The sequence below is a fragment of the Oncorhynchus kisutch genome, linkage group LG20 (assembly GCF_002021735.2).
Source record: "Oncorhynchus kisutch isolate 150728-3 linkage group LG20, Okis_V2, whole genome shotgun sequence".
NCBI classification, from domain to species: Eukaryota; Metazoa; Chordata; class Actinopteri; order Salmoniformes; family Salmonidae; genus Oncorhynchus; species Oncorhynchus kisutch.
The window spans coordinates 27135225-27151817 of record NC_034193.2 but is presented as its reverse complement, the minus strand read 5'-3'; the positions used below and the strand labels follow the sequence as shown (position 1 = coordinate 27151817).

The 16593-nt window shown below is 43.0% G+C and overlaps 1 protein-coding gene across 1 annotated transcript in view; it reads right to left on the bottom strand.

Moving 5' to 3' along the window:
- The window catches only part of lrp2b (low density lipoprotein receptor-related protein 2b), a 102763-nt gene that overhangs the window by 72074 nt on the left and 14096 nt on the right, over positions 1 to 16593 (bottom strand). Inside the window, exons 14-31 of the mRNA XM_031799877.1 lie at positions 16185 to 16387; positions 15492 to 15632; positions 15139 to 15348; positions 14270 to 14462; positions 13899 to 14024; positions 13286 to 13416; positions 12093 to 12230; positions 11226 to 11504; positions 10599 to 10841; positions 8364 to 8486; positions 7961 to 8077; positions 7504 to 7700; positions 7207 to 7387; positions 3474 to 3722; positions 2973 to 3181; positions 2481 to 2665; positions 1812 to 2040; positions 951 to 1128 (exon numbers count right to left, since the gene is read on the bottom strand). Coding sequence (XP_031655737.1) covers positions 951 to 1128; positions 1812 to 2040; positions 2481 to 2665; positions 2973 to 3181; positions 3474 to 3722; positions 7207 to 7387; positions 7504 to 7700; positions 7961 to 8077; positions 8364 to 8486; positions 10599 to 10841; positions 11226 to 11504; positions 12093 to 12230; positions 13286 to 13416; positions 13899 to 14024; positions 14270 to 14462; positions 15139 to 15348; positions 15492 to 15632; positions 16185 to 16387 — 3332 coding nt within the window. The remainder of the gene's footprint in view (positions 1 to 950; positions 1129 to 1811; positions 2041 to 2480; positions 2666 to 2972; positions 3182 to 3473; positions 3723 to 7206; positions 7388 to 7503; positions 7701 to 7960; positions 8078 to 8363; positions 8487 to 10598; positions 10842 to 11225; positions 11505 to 12092; positions 12231 to 13285; positions 13417 to 13898; positions 14025 to 14269; positions 14463 to 15138; positions 15349 to 15491; positions 15633 to 16184; positions 16388 to 16593) is intronic.

Here is a 16593-nt window from a genome sequence, read left to right as displayed (position 1 = left end):
GTAGAGATGCCTCACGAAACTCTCTATCCCTCTCGCTTGCGCCTTCTTCTGTCACTTCTCTCCATCTCAGACCGGACAATGAGGTGCGCAATGGGTTATGGTTATAGTTAATTATCACATTTTCTGCGCTAAACTACGTTGTCACGTTCGGTGTAGAGAGGAGACCAAGGCGCAGCCTGATATGAATACATTCTTCTTTTAATAAAGAAAGAACACTAAACAAACTAACAAAATGACCGTGAAGCTATATAGAAGTGCAGAACAGGCAACTACACATAGACCCACAAAACCAAAATGAAAAATGGCAACCTAAATAGGATCCCCAATCAGAGACAACGATAAACAGCTGTCTCTGATTGGGAACCAATTCAGGCCACCATAGACTTACATTACCAAGACATACAAAACCCCCATAGATATACAAAAACCTTAGACAGGAGAGAAACAAACATACCCACCCTCGTCACACCCTGACCTGACCAAAATAATACATAAAACATAGATAACTAAGGTCAGGGCGTGACTGTCTCTGATTGGGGATCCTATTTAGGTTGCCATTTTGGTTTTGTGGGTTATTGTCTATGTGTAGTTGCCTGTCAGCACTTGTAATTGTAGCTTCACGGTCGTTTTGTTATAGTTTGTTAAGTGTTCTTTCTTAATTAAAGAAGAATGTATTCTTATCACGCTGTGCCTTGTTCTCCTCGTTATACGTAGAACTCCCTACTACAACGCACAGTTCAGGCTTGATCGATTTCTCTAGAGAAACTGTGCATTGCCCTCACCAAAAAAAATAACTAAATAGAATTCAAATAATAGTGTTCAGCACTATCCACTATAAACAAATGGTAAGTTTGAATGTTTTATGGACATATTTTGAAAGTTACCTGCTGGTTGTTAGAATGTCATCCAGAATTTGTTGGAACAGTACCTACTGTTTGTTTGAATTTTACCTGCTGGTTGTTTGATGGGGTGGTCCATGACAATGCCCATGGGCTGGTAGACGTTGGTGATCACGGTGGTCGTGTTTCCCCCGTGGAACTTGTTGGTCCTCAGGACCTGGTAAGTATAGCGCTCCGACCAGTAGATGTGGTCCTCGAAGATGGTCATACCGTGGGGGTATTGAAGAACCTACAGAGAGGTAGGGGAAGGACAGAGTGGGTGAGAAACCGGGATTTATAAAGGATAAAAGGGTGACACTTTACTGAAAGCCAACGTGTTCAATCCTTTATTACATGTTATAGTTTGAGCCTTTATAATGTCTTATTATACAACTTATTACATGATATATTGTTTGAGCCTTTATAATGTCTTATTATACAACTTATTACATGTTATTGTTTGAGCCTTTATAGTGTCTTATTATACAACTTATTACAACTTATTACATGTTATAGTTTGAGCCTTTATAATGTCTTATTATACAACTTATTACAACTTATTGCATGTTAGTTTGAGCCTTTATAACGTCTTATTATACAACTTATCACAACTTATTACATGTTATAGTTTGAGCCTTTATAATGTCTTACTATACAACTTATGTATTTATATAGCAGTTATTTAGCCACAAACATGAGATGATACTAAGACATTATAAAGGGTCATAAATGCTTATGCTCAAGTCTTACGATGCATTATAACAGCATTACAATGCATTACCATCTGCATTAAGTGTTAACAATGAATGCGATACTGTAGGAAGTAGTGCCATGAGAACAAATGATTCATGGGCCCTTACAATAAGAATAAGATACTAGTGTACAGTGTCCATTTTAGGACAACCTCAGCCTGCTGGTTTTACCCATGCTCACCATATCACTGGCCATGACCTGGAAGCGGTTGTTGCCGTTGTAATCGCAGTAGTCGATGTACTTGAGGTAGGCGTCAGCAAAGTAGACCCGGCGCGTGGTGTAGTCCAGGGCCAGACCGTTGGGCCAGTAGAGCTTGGTGGTGACAATGGCCTGTCTCCCGGTGCCGTCCATGTAGGCCATCTCTATCCTCGGGTTCTGACCCCAGTCTGACCAGAACATTACGTTGGTGCTGGGAAAGGTCAAATGCCAAATCAATGATAATTTTTTTAACCTTTGCTGTGCTGTGATTGTGCAGTGAATAAGGTAGATGTCGAGAACTCAACAGAGAGAAAAAGAATGCACAATAATGATTCAAAGAACAACATGTAAAGTAAAATGCAGTGGTGCTGGATAATTTAGCAATTCTTTATTTGAAGGGTTCCTAAAAAGGGACAGCATAACACATTCATAAGCAGTAATTAAGTAACTTAAGTAATTCATAATTTGAGCATTTGTTGACAGGAATTTAATGAATTATTGTCTACTGCTCATGAATGTGCTATGTATGGTTAATGAATGTGCTATGTATGGTTAATGAATGTGCTATAAAATCCTTATGTAGGTACCTTTCAGTGTTAATGATCATTCAATCATTGCTGTGTTCCTATGGTTAGCAGTGAAAGGCCTTACTGGTTTCGGGGGTCCAGAGCCAGTCCACGGGGGCTGGTGACGTTCTTGGTGAGGAGAACCTTCCTGAAGCGGCCATCTAGAGTGGACACCTCGATGTTCTCCATCACCGAGTCGGTCCAGTAAAGGTTCCTCGCCACCCAGTCCACAGCTATGCTCTCCGGTACCATTAGACCAGTGGAGAACACCTAGAACCACAGAAGAACAAAGTGTGGTATATTAGAGCACTGTAGACCCTAGGGGAGTTCAATTTCATGTGTTTGAATTCTTGCCGTTACAACGCACTGTATTTTGTAGTTTCAGCGCGTCATATAGGTCATACTGTTATATTGTGTTAATACGGATGAAATATTAAGAATCCTAATAAGGCACAGCATTCTGATGTATGTTAAATAACTATATTTGTTCTTAAAAACTGGACGAAGGCTTTTTTTCTTGGAGCAATAACCGAAAAATAACCATCATTCAGCGTGTTCCTAACGTATGTTCTCAGACCTCGCGTCTGTCCGTGCCGTTCTGAAAGGAGGTAAAGATCTTCTTCAGCGAGGCGTCAGCCCAGTAGATTCTGCTGGTCAAGCGGTCAAAGTCAACGGTCACGATGTCGGAACCGCTGACCACAGGGTGGATGAGGGGCGGTTGGAGGTTGACTTTGTTGGAGATGATCTCACTGCGCTTGGCAACCAGGAGCGTGGCTGCTGTGGGGTCTGCGGGTAAACAAATAAAAAGTACAAGAAAAGTATTTCACAATAGATTAGAGGGAGTTAGAGTTTAGGTTAATACAAATATATTGTAATAACAAATATTTGCTAACATTACATGGCAAATGTTTTTCCATAACAATATCTTACTTTGTATTCGCCAATAAAAACAATTGGGATTAGTTTTTTTGTCAAAATAATCACATCACTTTCACCTCAAAATTATAAAGATAAAGGTATTCTGTCGAAGTGCAAATAGCAATGAACGAACAGCTCAAATGTCAGGTTGCTCCCTTACCGGTGGCTTTGCAGGAGCGACTATCGGCCTCTAGCAGGTAGCCGTCTGAGCAGGAGCAGCGGAAGGAGCCTCTCTCGTTGTAGCACTGCTGGCTACACCAGCCTGGGATGGAACACTCGTCGATGTCGTCGCAGGTCTTGGAGTCGTTGAGGAGCTGGTAGCCTGGTTGACAGGTACACTCTGCTCCGAAAGGACCCTGGATACAGTTGTCACTGCAGCCCCCGTTGTTCAATGCGCAGTCCTCCTGGTCTATGGAGGAACAAACATGGAGGCATGTTTATTGGTTCACCTGCTCAGGGACAGTAGAGATAAATGACTTGTTAGGCCTGGCTCGCTGTCGGCGTTCCAATTCATCCCAAATGTGTTCGATCAGGTTGAGGTCAGGGCTCTACGCAGGTCAGTCAAGTTCTTCCACACAGATCGACAAATCATTTCTGTATGGACCTCACTATGTGCACAGGGGCATTGTCATGCTGAAACAGGAAAGGGTCTTTCCCAAACTGTTGACACAAAGTTGGGGAAGCACAGAATCGTCTAGAATGTCATTGTATAGCGTTAAAATTCCCCTTCACTGGAACTAAGGGGCCTAGCCCGAACCATGAAAAACAGCCCCAGACCATTACTCCTCATCCACCAAACTTTACAGTGTGCACTATGCATTCAGGCAGGTATCTTCCTCCTGGCATCTGCCAAACCAGATTCTTACGTCAGACTGCCAGATGGTGAAGAGTGATTCATCACTGCAGAGAACGCGTTTCCATCACTCCAGCCGACGCTTGGCTTTGTGCATGGTGATCTTAGGCTTGTGTGCAGCTTCTCAGCAATGGAAACCCATTTCATGAAGCTCCCGATGAACAGTTATTGTACTGCATCCAGATGCAGTTTGGAACTCGGTAGGGAGTGTTGCAACCGAGGACAGACCATTTTTACGCGCTTAAGCAATCGGCGGTCCCATTCTGTGAGCTTGTGTAACCTACCACTTTGCTGCTGAGCCGTTGATGCTCCTAGAAGTTTCTGCTTCACAATAACAGCCCTTACAGCTGACCATGGCAGCTCTAGCAGGGCAGAAATTTGACAAACTGACTTGTTGGAAAGGTGGCATCGTATGACTGTGAAACGTCACTGAAAAAGTCACTGAGCTCTTCAGTAAGGCCATTCTACTGCCAATGTTTTACTATGGAGATTGCATGGCGGTGTGCTCGGTTTTATACACCTGTCAGCAATGGGTGTGGCTGACATAGCCAAATCCACTAATTTGAAGGGGTGTCCACATACTTCTGCATATAGAGTGTATGTTGTCACATGTTAAAGTCACGCTAGTACCACTACTACTTATTGCATGGCGCCCTCACCTAACATGGACAGACTAAAACAAGTCTTCACTCAACATCCATGACCATTTAAAAAATGTATATCACAATCTTAACATCAACATTTGAGGCGCTAGTCAATATACCCTAGGAAAGGGGAGCAAACACATAAGGTGACCTTTCAAGAGACAGGTCAGTAATTTCTATTCACACCCCATCACTTGTCTTCTTGAGCAATTTCTTTCATTTTGTATTTTTCCTGTTAAATGAATACAACTTCAATCACCGAAACAGACAGGCAAAGTCAGAGACAACTGCATGTAACGTCATTGTCAGCCTGACTAAGACCTTCAGGTAGTGCTGAGCATTTTTAAACAATTACTTGACCTATGTGTACTTGAACTGTGCGATGGACACTGAACAAAAATATAAACGCAAGATGCAACAATTTCAAATTTTACTGAGTTTAAGTTCATATAAGGAAATCAGTCAATTGAAATACATTCATTAAGCCCTAATCTATGGATTTCACATGACTGGGAATACAGATATGCATCTGTTGGTCGCAGATATCTTTAAAAAAAAGTAGGGGCGTGGATCAGAAAACCAGTCAGTATCTGGTGTGACCACCATTTGACTCATGCAGCTTGACACATCTCATTGGCATAGAGTTGATCAGGCAGTTAATTGTGGCCTGTGGAATGTTGTCCCACTCATCTTCAATGCCTTTGCGAAGTTGCTGAATATTGGCTGGAATTGGAACACGCTGTCGTACACGTTGATCCAGAGAACCCCAAACATGTTCAATGGGTGGCATGTCTGGTGAGTATGCAGGCCTTAGAAGAACTGGGATATTTTCAGCTTCCAGAATTGTGTACAGACGTGGGGCCATGCATTATCATACTGAAACAAGAGGTGATGCTGACGGATGAATGGCATGACAATTGGCCTCATGATCTCATCACGGTATGTATGTGCATTCAAATTGCCATCGATAAAATGCAATGTTAGCTTTTGCCTGCCCTACCATAACCCCACCGCCACCATTGGGCACTCTGTTCACAACGTTGACATCAGAAAACCGCTCGCTCGCTCACACAACACCATACTCGCTTTCTGCCATCTGCCCGGTACAGTTGAAACCGGGATTCATCCGTGAAGAGCACACTTCTCCAGCGTGCCATTGGCCATCGAAGGTGAGCATTTACCCACTGAAGTTGGTTACTACGCCGAACTGCAGTCAGGTCGAGATCCTGGGAGGACAACGAGCACGCAGATGAGCTTCTCTGAGACAACTTTGTGCAGAAATGATTTGGCTGTCCAAACCCACAGTTTCATCAACTGTCGGGGTGGCTGGTCTCAGACGATCCTGCAGGTGAAGAAGCCGGATGTAGAGGTCCTGGGCTGGCATGGTTACAAGTGGTCTGCGGTTGTGATTCTCTAAAACGACGTTGGAGACGCCTTATGGTAGAGAAATTAACATTACATTCTCTGGCAACAGCTCTGGTGGATATTCCTGCAGCATGCCAATTGCATGCTCCCTCAAAATTTTGTGGCATTGTGTTGTGTGAACGAAATGCACATTTTAGAGTGGCGTTTTGTTGTGCACAAGGTGCACCTGTGTAATGATCATGCTGATTAATCAGATTCTTATAATATGACACAGCTTTTAGGTGGATGGATCGTTTTGGCAAAGGAGAAATGCTCAATAAAAGGGATGTAATGAATTTGTGTGCAACATTTTAGAGAAAAAAGTTTATCGAACATTTCTGGGATCTTTTATTTCAGGTCACGAAACATGGGACCAACACGTTAATATTATTGTTCAGTGTAGTAGTGAGTTGTAGTTTCTAACAGGCATTTGTTCTACATAGTTCAGCACAGAAAACGTAGTAATTTTGATTTGATTTCAATTGAATTAACTACAATGACCACGCTCCATTGCGAGTCTACTTGTGCAGTCTGTGTGGGGCAGACACTTAGAGGGAGAGAAAAGACAGAAGAATGCACAAATAAAACAAATTTAATGCACACAACTGAAATATTTTATAAAAGTAACGTGAATAAATGATGGTTAATATTACTTATAAAAGTCATATCACTTAGTGATAAGCAGTAATGGGCTGTCACTACCCTCATGGGACTTGAATTAATACGTATATTCTGTGTTGTTACAGCATTCAACCCACATAATGCATAGTGCATTTAATGTAAAAAAAAAATTATATTTTAATAATCTAACCGAAACCGAACTCAAAAAGCATTAATCTCTCATTACTACCTTCAGGTCAAAACCTTGCACAATAACACTGCGGGAGCACTCGACGGTGTGCAAGCATCTTTCTTGATGACTTCACTTGTGTACCTGAAAGTTATTACATGTCATACACTACTTCTAAACTAGAAACGTCCTTGTCACTCACTGCAGAGGGGTGACTCATCAGCTCCATTGGGACAGTCCCGCTGTCCGTCGCACACTTTCCCTAGGACGATGCACACCTGGTCGGTGGGGCACAGCCACTGGCCCGAGGGGCACATGAAAGGAGGCGTGGGGCAGTTCTGCTCATCGCTCATGTCCCTGCAGTCGTTGTCGCCGTCGCACACCTGATAATAACAATGACCACGATGAAAACAAGTCGATACACTCCCGTGTGTTTCAAATTTGTCCAATCAAATGAATTCATTCATTCATTCACACACCCATCCACTCACTCACTCACCCAGCTCGGAGAGATGCAGTTGCCGTTGGCGCACTGGAAATAGTTGATGTGGCATGTTACAGGCGGGCACGAGTTGTGTTCGTCCGAGCCGTCCTCGCAGTCGTGATGCCCGTCACACTCCCACTCATCGGGCACGCACAGGCCGTCCGTCTGGCACTGGAACTCATCAATGTGGCAGAGACCAGGTCCTCGCGTGGCTGCAGACGTAAGAAATTAACACATTGACTGAGGAGTCCATAAAGGACATTGGAGGGCTGAATGTGATACAATTAATATACGATTCAATCTCAGATAAGCACAAATATTTGGCTTGATAAGTCCTTGCAATAAAATTCAAACACAGGAAGTATAAAGCAATTATTTTTCCTACGGGAAAAACAAAACTGAATTTGTCATATGACTCGAAATCTGAGTCAACCATCAATGATGGTACGGAAAGCGGGTAGAGTTGACTTACGGCAGCCGCTCTCATCCGATTGGTCCCTACAGTCAAAGACCCCGTCGCAGCGGTAGATGCTACTGACACAATGGTCACCACTGGCACAGGCAAACTCATAGGATGAACAGGAGAACTCTGAGAGGAGAGGAAGAGAAGAGGAGGTGTGGTAAAGGAGAAGAGGGAAAGGGGGATTTGTGAGGGGAGGAGAAGGGAGAGTATGAAAATGAGAGGGAAAGAAAGAGCATAGTTGAGAAATAGAAAGGGTGGGGGAAAAACATTGCACAATATTGCAAAATACAAAACTTAGATTAACAAGAGTACTTAAAAAGAAATAGAAGCTTATTGAATAGAACTAATTCTCTCTTATGCATCCCAGTGGCAGAGCACACGAAGGAGGATAGTCTTAGATTACTCATCGTACCGCAGTCCTTCTCATCGGAGCCATCCATACAGTCCTGGTCTCCGTCACACACGTATGAGCTGTAGATGCAGCGGTGGTCGGGACAGAAGAAGTACCCAGGCTCACACGTAGCGATGGTCCCATCTGTCAGAAGAGACAGAGCAGGGTTTTTTCTGAATCAAAACTGGGCTTAGGTGGTTGACGTGACACGGGTGTGGCAGGGGGCACAGTTGGCCCATCGACACGGCTGAATTTTAGAGACATTTCAGAGGCCTCCCATCTTGGCGGTAAAGATTGTTAGTTAAAATATATAGGTCCATTATATTTTCTACATACTTCATATCTGGTATAGTCGTTTAAAGGTGCATTATGCGGAAATCGCTTTACCATTTCCTGGTTGCGAAAATTCAAATCGTTTCTGGGACAAAACAAGCAAGTATAGTGTAGAGAATCATCGTACCATCTAAATCCCTGTGAAATATATTTTCCAGAACCAAAAATATAGCATTTTCAGCTGTTTGAAGCTGGTGTACAAAATCGAAATTAAAAGCACACATAGAACAGATCTACCGCTTCTTAGACTTGCTTTCAATGAGAATGACAGATCTATAATTCACATGTCTATGTTAATTTGGTGGGTCGCCTCCAAAAGTTACATATTGCAGCTTTAAGTTTACATTAAAAGTGTTTTTCCATCCCGGGATAAATCTCAGCCCCAAAAAAGTTTAAACAGTTTGGACTTAAAGGCAATCTGAAAAAAGGCCCGTCCACAGATTTCAATGGCAGAACAAACCCTGACAGATTTATTAAGAGAGGGGTCAATCCTTATAGTTCACGTTTTAGTTTATTTTAAAAAATGTAACTATCCCTTTAACATCATGTCTGTTTGCTAAAGGTATGTGAGGATAAAGGCTTGAGAAATGAGAAGTTAGGACTTGATGAGTCTGCACCTTCAAATAAAATAACACACAAATCAACAATGTAGTTCAGTACAATTCAGCAAGGCAATCATATACTGTGAAATATTTTCCTGGCTACCCAAATTCCTTGCTCTTCGCTACGCCAACGGATGTTAATTCCTTGACCGCAATGAGAATCTGGATCTGGATCTGAGTACCTCCCTGACCATTTCTACAACGCAAACACATTCTAACCCTTCTGATTGGTCCCAGAAACAGATGGGTTCGGCCAGAGTCAGAAGTTGAACACACCAAGGTAAAGCTTAATTTAGAAAATTCATCATTGGCTTTGATACACTGATTGGTTAGCGATGATCCAATCGCTGATTCATTGGTTTTGTACAACACCCCTCATTTTGACATCAACACAAACAAATTCAATGATGGCAGTCTCAGATTTAAGTATGTAGTGAACATATAGCAGCGGAAGAATTCCGTTTGAGTCGTCAGGCAAGTAAACATATCCCTAGTCAAATAATCCTATAGGATTTGAATGAAAAAAATCCTATTAGAATCCAATACAAAATCCTATCATATTTTGGAACCTATCCTATATGATTTTTATCTCATTCAGATTTTTCTATTGGATTCTTGTATTGTGTTACTGTAGGTAAATGTATTTTATTTCTACATATAAGAAATGTAAAGTTGCTGTGCATTCTATAGGGAAACCCCCTACATTCTTGTGTTATTGTAACATTGTACATAGTATTGTATGTCACATTCTAATGTCTCATTCATAGACAAGTTGCATGAATAAGAATCAAATCAAATAACTGAGAGTTTTGTCGAAAAAGGTGCGCTGTTCTGGTGGTCATAACTCAAATGAACTGTTGTTTCCGATCAACAAAAAATGTTGTCAATTACATTATTGTACTGTACTGGAACACATGAGAACAAACTATAACTTAATGTGTTAAATTAAGAAAACACTTCTGATTGGGGTGACAAAATCCTACGAAACCTATAGGATCCACTATGATTACTTTGGATTGCCAATAGGGAAAAAGGTAGCCCAATAAGGATTCCAATAGGATTATCACAGTTGACACAAAATCCAATAGGAATGTGTTAATCCCATAGGATCCAATAGGATTACTTTTGATTTCCAATAGGAAAAAAGTAGTGCAATAGGATTCCAACAGGAATCTGATAGAGGTGACAAAATCCTATAGGATTCGAATAGAAAAATCCCTAATCCTATAGGATTTTTTGACTAGGGATACACTTAAGTAACAGTAGGTGTATAAAACTCTATCCGCCACTAACAATCCTGGCCCCTCCCACTTTTACTCACTGCAGTTTCTCTCATCCGAGCCATCGCTGCAGTCCTTGTCAGCATCACACATCCAGGCTTTGGGGATGCATCTGCTGCCGTCAGTGCAGGCGAACTGTTCTGAACTGCAGGTGAAGGGCAGACGTGTGGGGCAGTCGACCTCGTCTGAGCCATCGCCACAGTCTTCGTGGCCGTCACAGCGCCAGCCAGACAGGATGCAGTGCTTGTTGTCGCAGGTGAACGCCCACGGGGAGCAGGTCATGCCTGGTAAACAGGTAAAGGAAGGAGACGAGGAAAGAAGCATGAAGAGGAGGACATTAGGTCAAACTTGTTGGGTTGTCTGTGTTTGTTTGCTTTGGGAGCACGATAGGATACAGTTACATGATGCTCACACACAAACATGTTTTCTATATTAACACAACACTTTTGACACCCGCTCGTACAGTTTTCATTATTTCACATAAACACACACACTAATGAAAACCACAAACAATCTTGCACATGTACGTTCGCACACTCCCACTCAAACACAAAATGCCTCCACTGTCCCCCACTCATAGAGATATAAAACAAAATAATCCCTGACCGAGATGGCCTCCGTTTTAGTCACATTGCCAGGATGCTAAACGTGTATTCTAGTGCCACCACCTGTGTCAGTGCAGTTGGCCTCATCCGTCTGGTCCATGCAGTCTTTAACCCCGTCGCAGCGGTACGAGTCGGGCATGCAGCGGCCCCCGTCGCAGGGGAAGGAGTAGCCTCCGCAGCTGGTGTCTATAGGGGGTTCTGAGTCGTCCTTCACACAGTCCCTCTGGTTCTCCTGGAGCTTCATGCCGTAGGGGCAGCCACACACGCGGCTAGAGGAGGGCGCGGGGAAGCAGAAGTGGCTGCAGCGGCCATTTGGCACCATGTTGCACCGGCTGTTGAACACTTTGAGGCAGAGAGGATGAAATGAATACAACGCAGAAAGACGAGAAACAGATGTGGAGAAAAGATGTGCAAAAAAAAGACATGCAGAAACATATTTGGGTCTTTTAATAAAACCCATGTATTATTTTATTATTAGAAAGAGAGAGAAATTGTGTCTGGTTCATAACACCCGGATGAAATGCTGCAGAACAATGTCAAAAGCTTTTATAAGCACAAATCAATACAGCAATGTCTGTGTTTAACTTGTGTGACTTGATGCTCGGTTGATTTTTAAAAGAACAATGGTAAAAGACACAGCACAGCTGTAGTTTAGCAGTGCATCAAGATAAGCGCTTCTTTCACCAGCCCCCTAACCAGGGATATAGTGGTAGAAAAAAAACAAGGTAGTTTAACCGGAAGGCAGTATTAAATTAGCATCAGCATTTAGGTTACTCGCGAAATGTCATCTCTACTAGCCTGGGTACCAGTCTTTTTCAGCTAACATTACACTCCTTACCACTCGTGTCATTTGTTGCTAATTTTGTGTACTAGGTGCATAAACTCATAAACTCACAAAACACTTTGTAAAATTGCTTATTTTTCACTCACTGCCATGAAGGTCAGCTGTGTATGCCTTGACACTCAGGATTCCGGAGATTCCCTTTCGGATAGGGGTAATTTCACCCCCGTCCCTCTTCCGCATCCGGAACACCGACCTGGTCCTCGAGTCTGACACAAACAGGTAATCTGGAGAGAGAGATTACGGGATAAAGGAAAGACAACAAATTTAGTGGCATGTGGGAAAATACATAAATTTCACAGGTGTCAGAGCTGTTGCGAAATCGTGCTATGTAGTTTAATTTTTAAATCTGAATGTCAATTATCCAGAAATATAGCTGCAAGTAGCAATTCCAGGGGCCAAGCACACAATAGCCACATTTAAGATACCATGTGGTCAATCGGAGGGACCTTGGAGTGACCTTCTATCATTGTGCAAAGTTTCGTGACAAAAGACCAGGTGGTTATGTAGTGTCATCAAATCGTATAGGGAGGAAGAGTAGCAGCATTGTATTTAGAAAAATCTATTCCCCCACACGATCGCGTTGGACAAAAAGCCTAATTTGCAGAAATCTAATAGGCAGAGTTTATAGGTCCTTATGGGAAACGTTTTTGTTTATCATGAGGAGATGTATTACATGACTGTTGGTCAAACAGGGCAGGAGACATGTTTGTTCAATGTTTGGTAGGGGACAAAAACATTCTGAAAATCTAATGAGCAGAGCTTATTTTTAGTTAACTAGGGAAATCAGTTAAGAACAAAATCTTATTTTACAATGACGGCCTACCCCGGCCAAACCCGGACGATGCTGGCCAATTGTGCGCCGCCCTATGGGACTCTCGATCACGGCCGGTGTGATACAGCCCGGGATCGAACCAGGGTCTGTAGTGACACCTCTAGCACTGAGATGCGGTGCCTTAGATCGCTGCGCTACTCGGGAGCCTTAAAACCTATACTGTAGGACCTTACGGGAACATGTTACTCATGAGGGTTCTGCATATATGTATAACATTTCATGGCTGTAGCTCAAACGGGACAGGAGATATGCTCATTCAAAGATTTCAAATGATTACTATGGCACCCCACTTGGGCCAATCAGTGTAATCTTGTAAATGTCAGATCTTCATGGCAAGACTCACTTGTAACCCACATGTAAACATTTTAACATGTAAATGTACGTGTAGTTCAATTCACAGTTACACAAATAAAGATAAGAGTCATTGGCTCATCTGACTGTGCCCACCTGCATGGATAGTGATGGAGAAGGGTTGGGTGATCTGCCCGATGTTGGAGAACTTCAGTCGGTCGTACCCGTCAATGCCCACGTGGCCTATCTGGTCTAGAAGGGCATCCGCCCAATACAGCCTGTCATTCCTGCCAACCGGAACCAAGTCAGAAGAGATCAGGTTGTTATTTAGGTGCCGAATCATCACAGGAATCAGCTATGCGTCTTTACATGGATGAGACAAGTATTCCCGTGACATGCTAGCAGAGATCTTGTCAATTCTATATACAATTCCAGTTGTTTAAAAAAAATATGTCAACGGACTAAAATTGTGAAGGAAGCGCCCATTACTATAAGAGCTGGAGTGAAATCTTAGGGGACGACCGGCAATTCTCTGAAAAGTGTGCATTCGTGTACTCTTCCCCTTACATTGAAAAGCATTGGATTGGTAAAGGCATGGGCTAGGGGCAGTTTCCACTTTACTTCGTATACCAGTCCTTTCCTTTTAAATCCATGAAGGGACGTCTTCATCGGCAATCACTTCGAGTCGAGTATGATTGGGCAGAAGGGTGGAAAATTTGGACGCATAGAAACAACTAAATAAACAGATGTGTATAGTATTCCTCCTTACATGTAGTCAATAGTGAGTCCGTTGGGCCAGCCCAGTGTGGTGTTGATGAGGGGAACAGCGTTGCTGCCGTCAGTCCAGGACCTCATGATCACTGCTGGCCGGTACCAGTCAGTCCAGAACAGATATCTGTGGGCCAATATCTTTGTTATAAGACTGTATAGAGAGAAAGTCCCCCCCCCCGTCCATGTATTCTTATTCACTGATCCTAAATTGTTTATGATGTGTTGTTATGTCTGATATTTATTTGAAACATTATTCCCCGCTGCTGTTGTCTTGGTTGGACCAGATCTCTCTTCAAAAATAGATTTTATCTCAATGAAACTAACCTGAATAAATAAAGATTACATTTAAGTATAAATTCTGGTTCTCACCCGGCACTGGGGTGCACAGCGAGACCCCTGGGGCTCTTCAGGCCTGTCACGATGTCCCGCCTGGACTTGTCGGTCACTCTGAAGGCCACCACCACCCTGTAGGAGCTGGATGTCCAGAAGAGGACCTTGGAGGTCCAGTCGTACGCCATGGACTCCGCATGGCCCACCCTGTAGCCTGTCAGGATCTCTGTGTCTGGAGAACAAAACATTCCCAGCATGAAAAATGTCATGTCCACAACTCTTATGTTTTCTTTGTCCGGCGCCTGACAATGGAATGTGGTATTTTTCCTTTTTAATGCCAGAGAACAAAACAGATATGTTGAAATGTTACGGATCAGTAACTTCAATGAAGCTTGTTGTAGTAAATGAAAGAGTAGAATTAGTGAGTTGGAGAAATAAATCACTTTAAGGTAGCAACACAGACTTAAACTAGCAATGTAGAAGGTGTAAAGGTGAAGTCTAATGTGTAAAGTCCTCTTCAGCCTTCTACCTCTTCAGTGCAATCTTTTTCCCTACTACAAGATCACGTATGTGCATAAAGACAGGAAGCTATTTTTCTATGTCTATACTAACATCTCACTTAGAATGCATGTCCAATAAATCACTTCATTCTAAGCAGTATGCTAATGTGAATATTGGAACGGAGCTGATATTGCAGTACAACACATTGCAATCTTTAACGGCAGGACATGACAGAACACATTCAGCCAGACCTGGGTAGCTCCGAATAGGAGCGCTGATCTAGGATACATTTTCCCCTTTAGATCATAATGAATAAGATTATACGGAGAGGGAAGACCTGACCCTAGATCAGGAAACCGATTCTGAAACGCTTTGTGAACACGGGCCCTGAAAGACTACAAACTCACTGGAGCCGTTGGTGTTGGACTTGTAGATGATCTGCCTGCTGCGGTCATTGTAGAACACGGCCTCCTCGTTGCCGTCGAACTCCACGGCCGATGAAGAGAAGGTGACCCCCAGACCGGTCAGCGGCAGGGTCACATCCTCCTGGAGGGACACGTTCAGGGGGATCCCACGCACTGCGTATTGGGTGGCCAGTAGCAGGTAATCTCTCACCTCTGGAGGGGGGACAGAACAATCAGAAACTCTTTATTATTAAACTCTTTACCAAGTGGCAAAACTGTCATCTTGTTGTTTTACGAATTAATTCAGGATTGGGCTTTTAATCATTGATGAGACCCCGTCCATCCCTGTCACTCACTGAAGCAGCTGTGGCGGTCTTCATGGAGGTCGTAACCCAGACGACACTTGCAGCGGAAGCCCAGGCCATCATTGTCGGAGAGGTGACTCAGGACGCAGATGTGCTGACAGCCCCCGTTGTTTCGACCGCAGGGACTCATCACTGTGGGAGCGAGAGAGAGAGCAGAGTAGAACCGCACACGGTCAATTACAACAATGCTAAAAGCCCACCATTTTTTAAATTAAAGATGGACTCAGTAGTGAGTTTTGACTACCATCAAATATCTCTTAAAAAGTTAGATTCATAAATGCAAATAAGGATGTTCATGTTCAAAGTCAAACCATCTTAAATATCCCCAAGGTTTTATATGTTGTGACATCATTGTGTGATGATCAAATCTCACAATGCCTATGGACATTACTGCAACCAGACAGAGCAACATGCTCTCAATCTCCTGCAGAGGTCCATGCCAGGCAGAATCAGGCACATTTCAAACTACATTAAAAAGTACATTAATTGGTAAGATATACTGTATAAAGTACTAGCCTCATTTTAGGTCTGTTTGTGCTGTTTTTTCCAACTCCTGAACATGAAAATTACCATAGCGGTTGGCTGTACAACACAAACAAATCTGGAACCAGGCTTATAAAGTACTGCAACACTGGAGAAAACCATGTGCTTTATTGATAGGCAGTCTGCTGTTCTTCTACTCACCAATGGGTTGCAGGACAGGGTGCGCGACCACAATGTGACCGGGTCTGTCTGCGGTGCGATAGATGAGGTTCGGGTCGCTACCGTTGAAGCGGTTGGTCCGTATTACCCCCATCTTGGTCCAGTCGGTGAAGAACAAATGGTTTTCAAAAACAGAGATGCCAAACGGGTATGGAACCTGGGTGCCACCGTTGAGCACCGTTTTCCTGTGGAGAATTAGCAAACATGGCTAACACTGTAGACGGCAATGATTTTTTATATAGAAAAGAATGCTAGTGTAAAGGTGGTGGTTCTGTAAAAAAGAAGAATACTTTATTATTCATTGTCAATTTGGGCTCATTCAAATGTGTGAGCTGTTTTTGGGGTTAAGGACATACAGGCAGGATCTGCCATCTAGGATACCTATCATTTT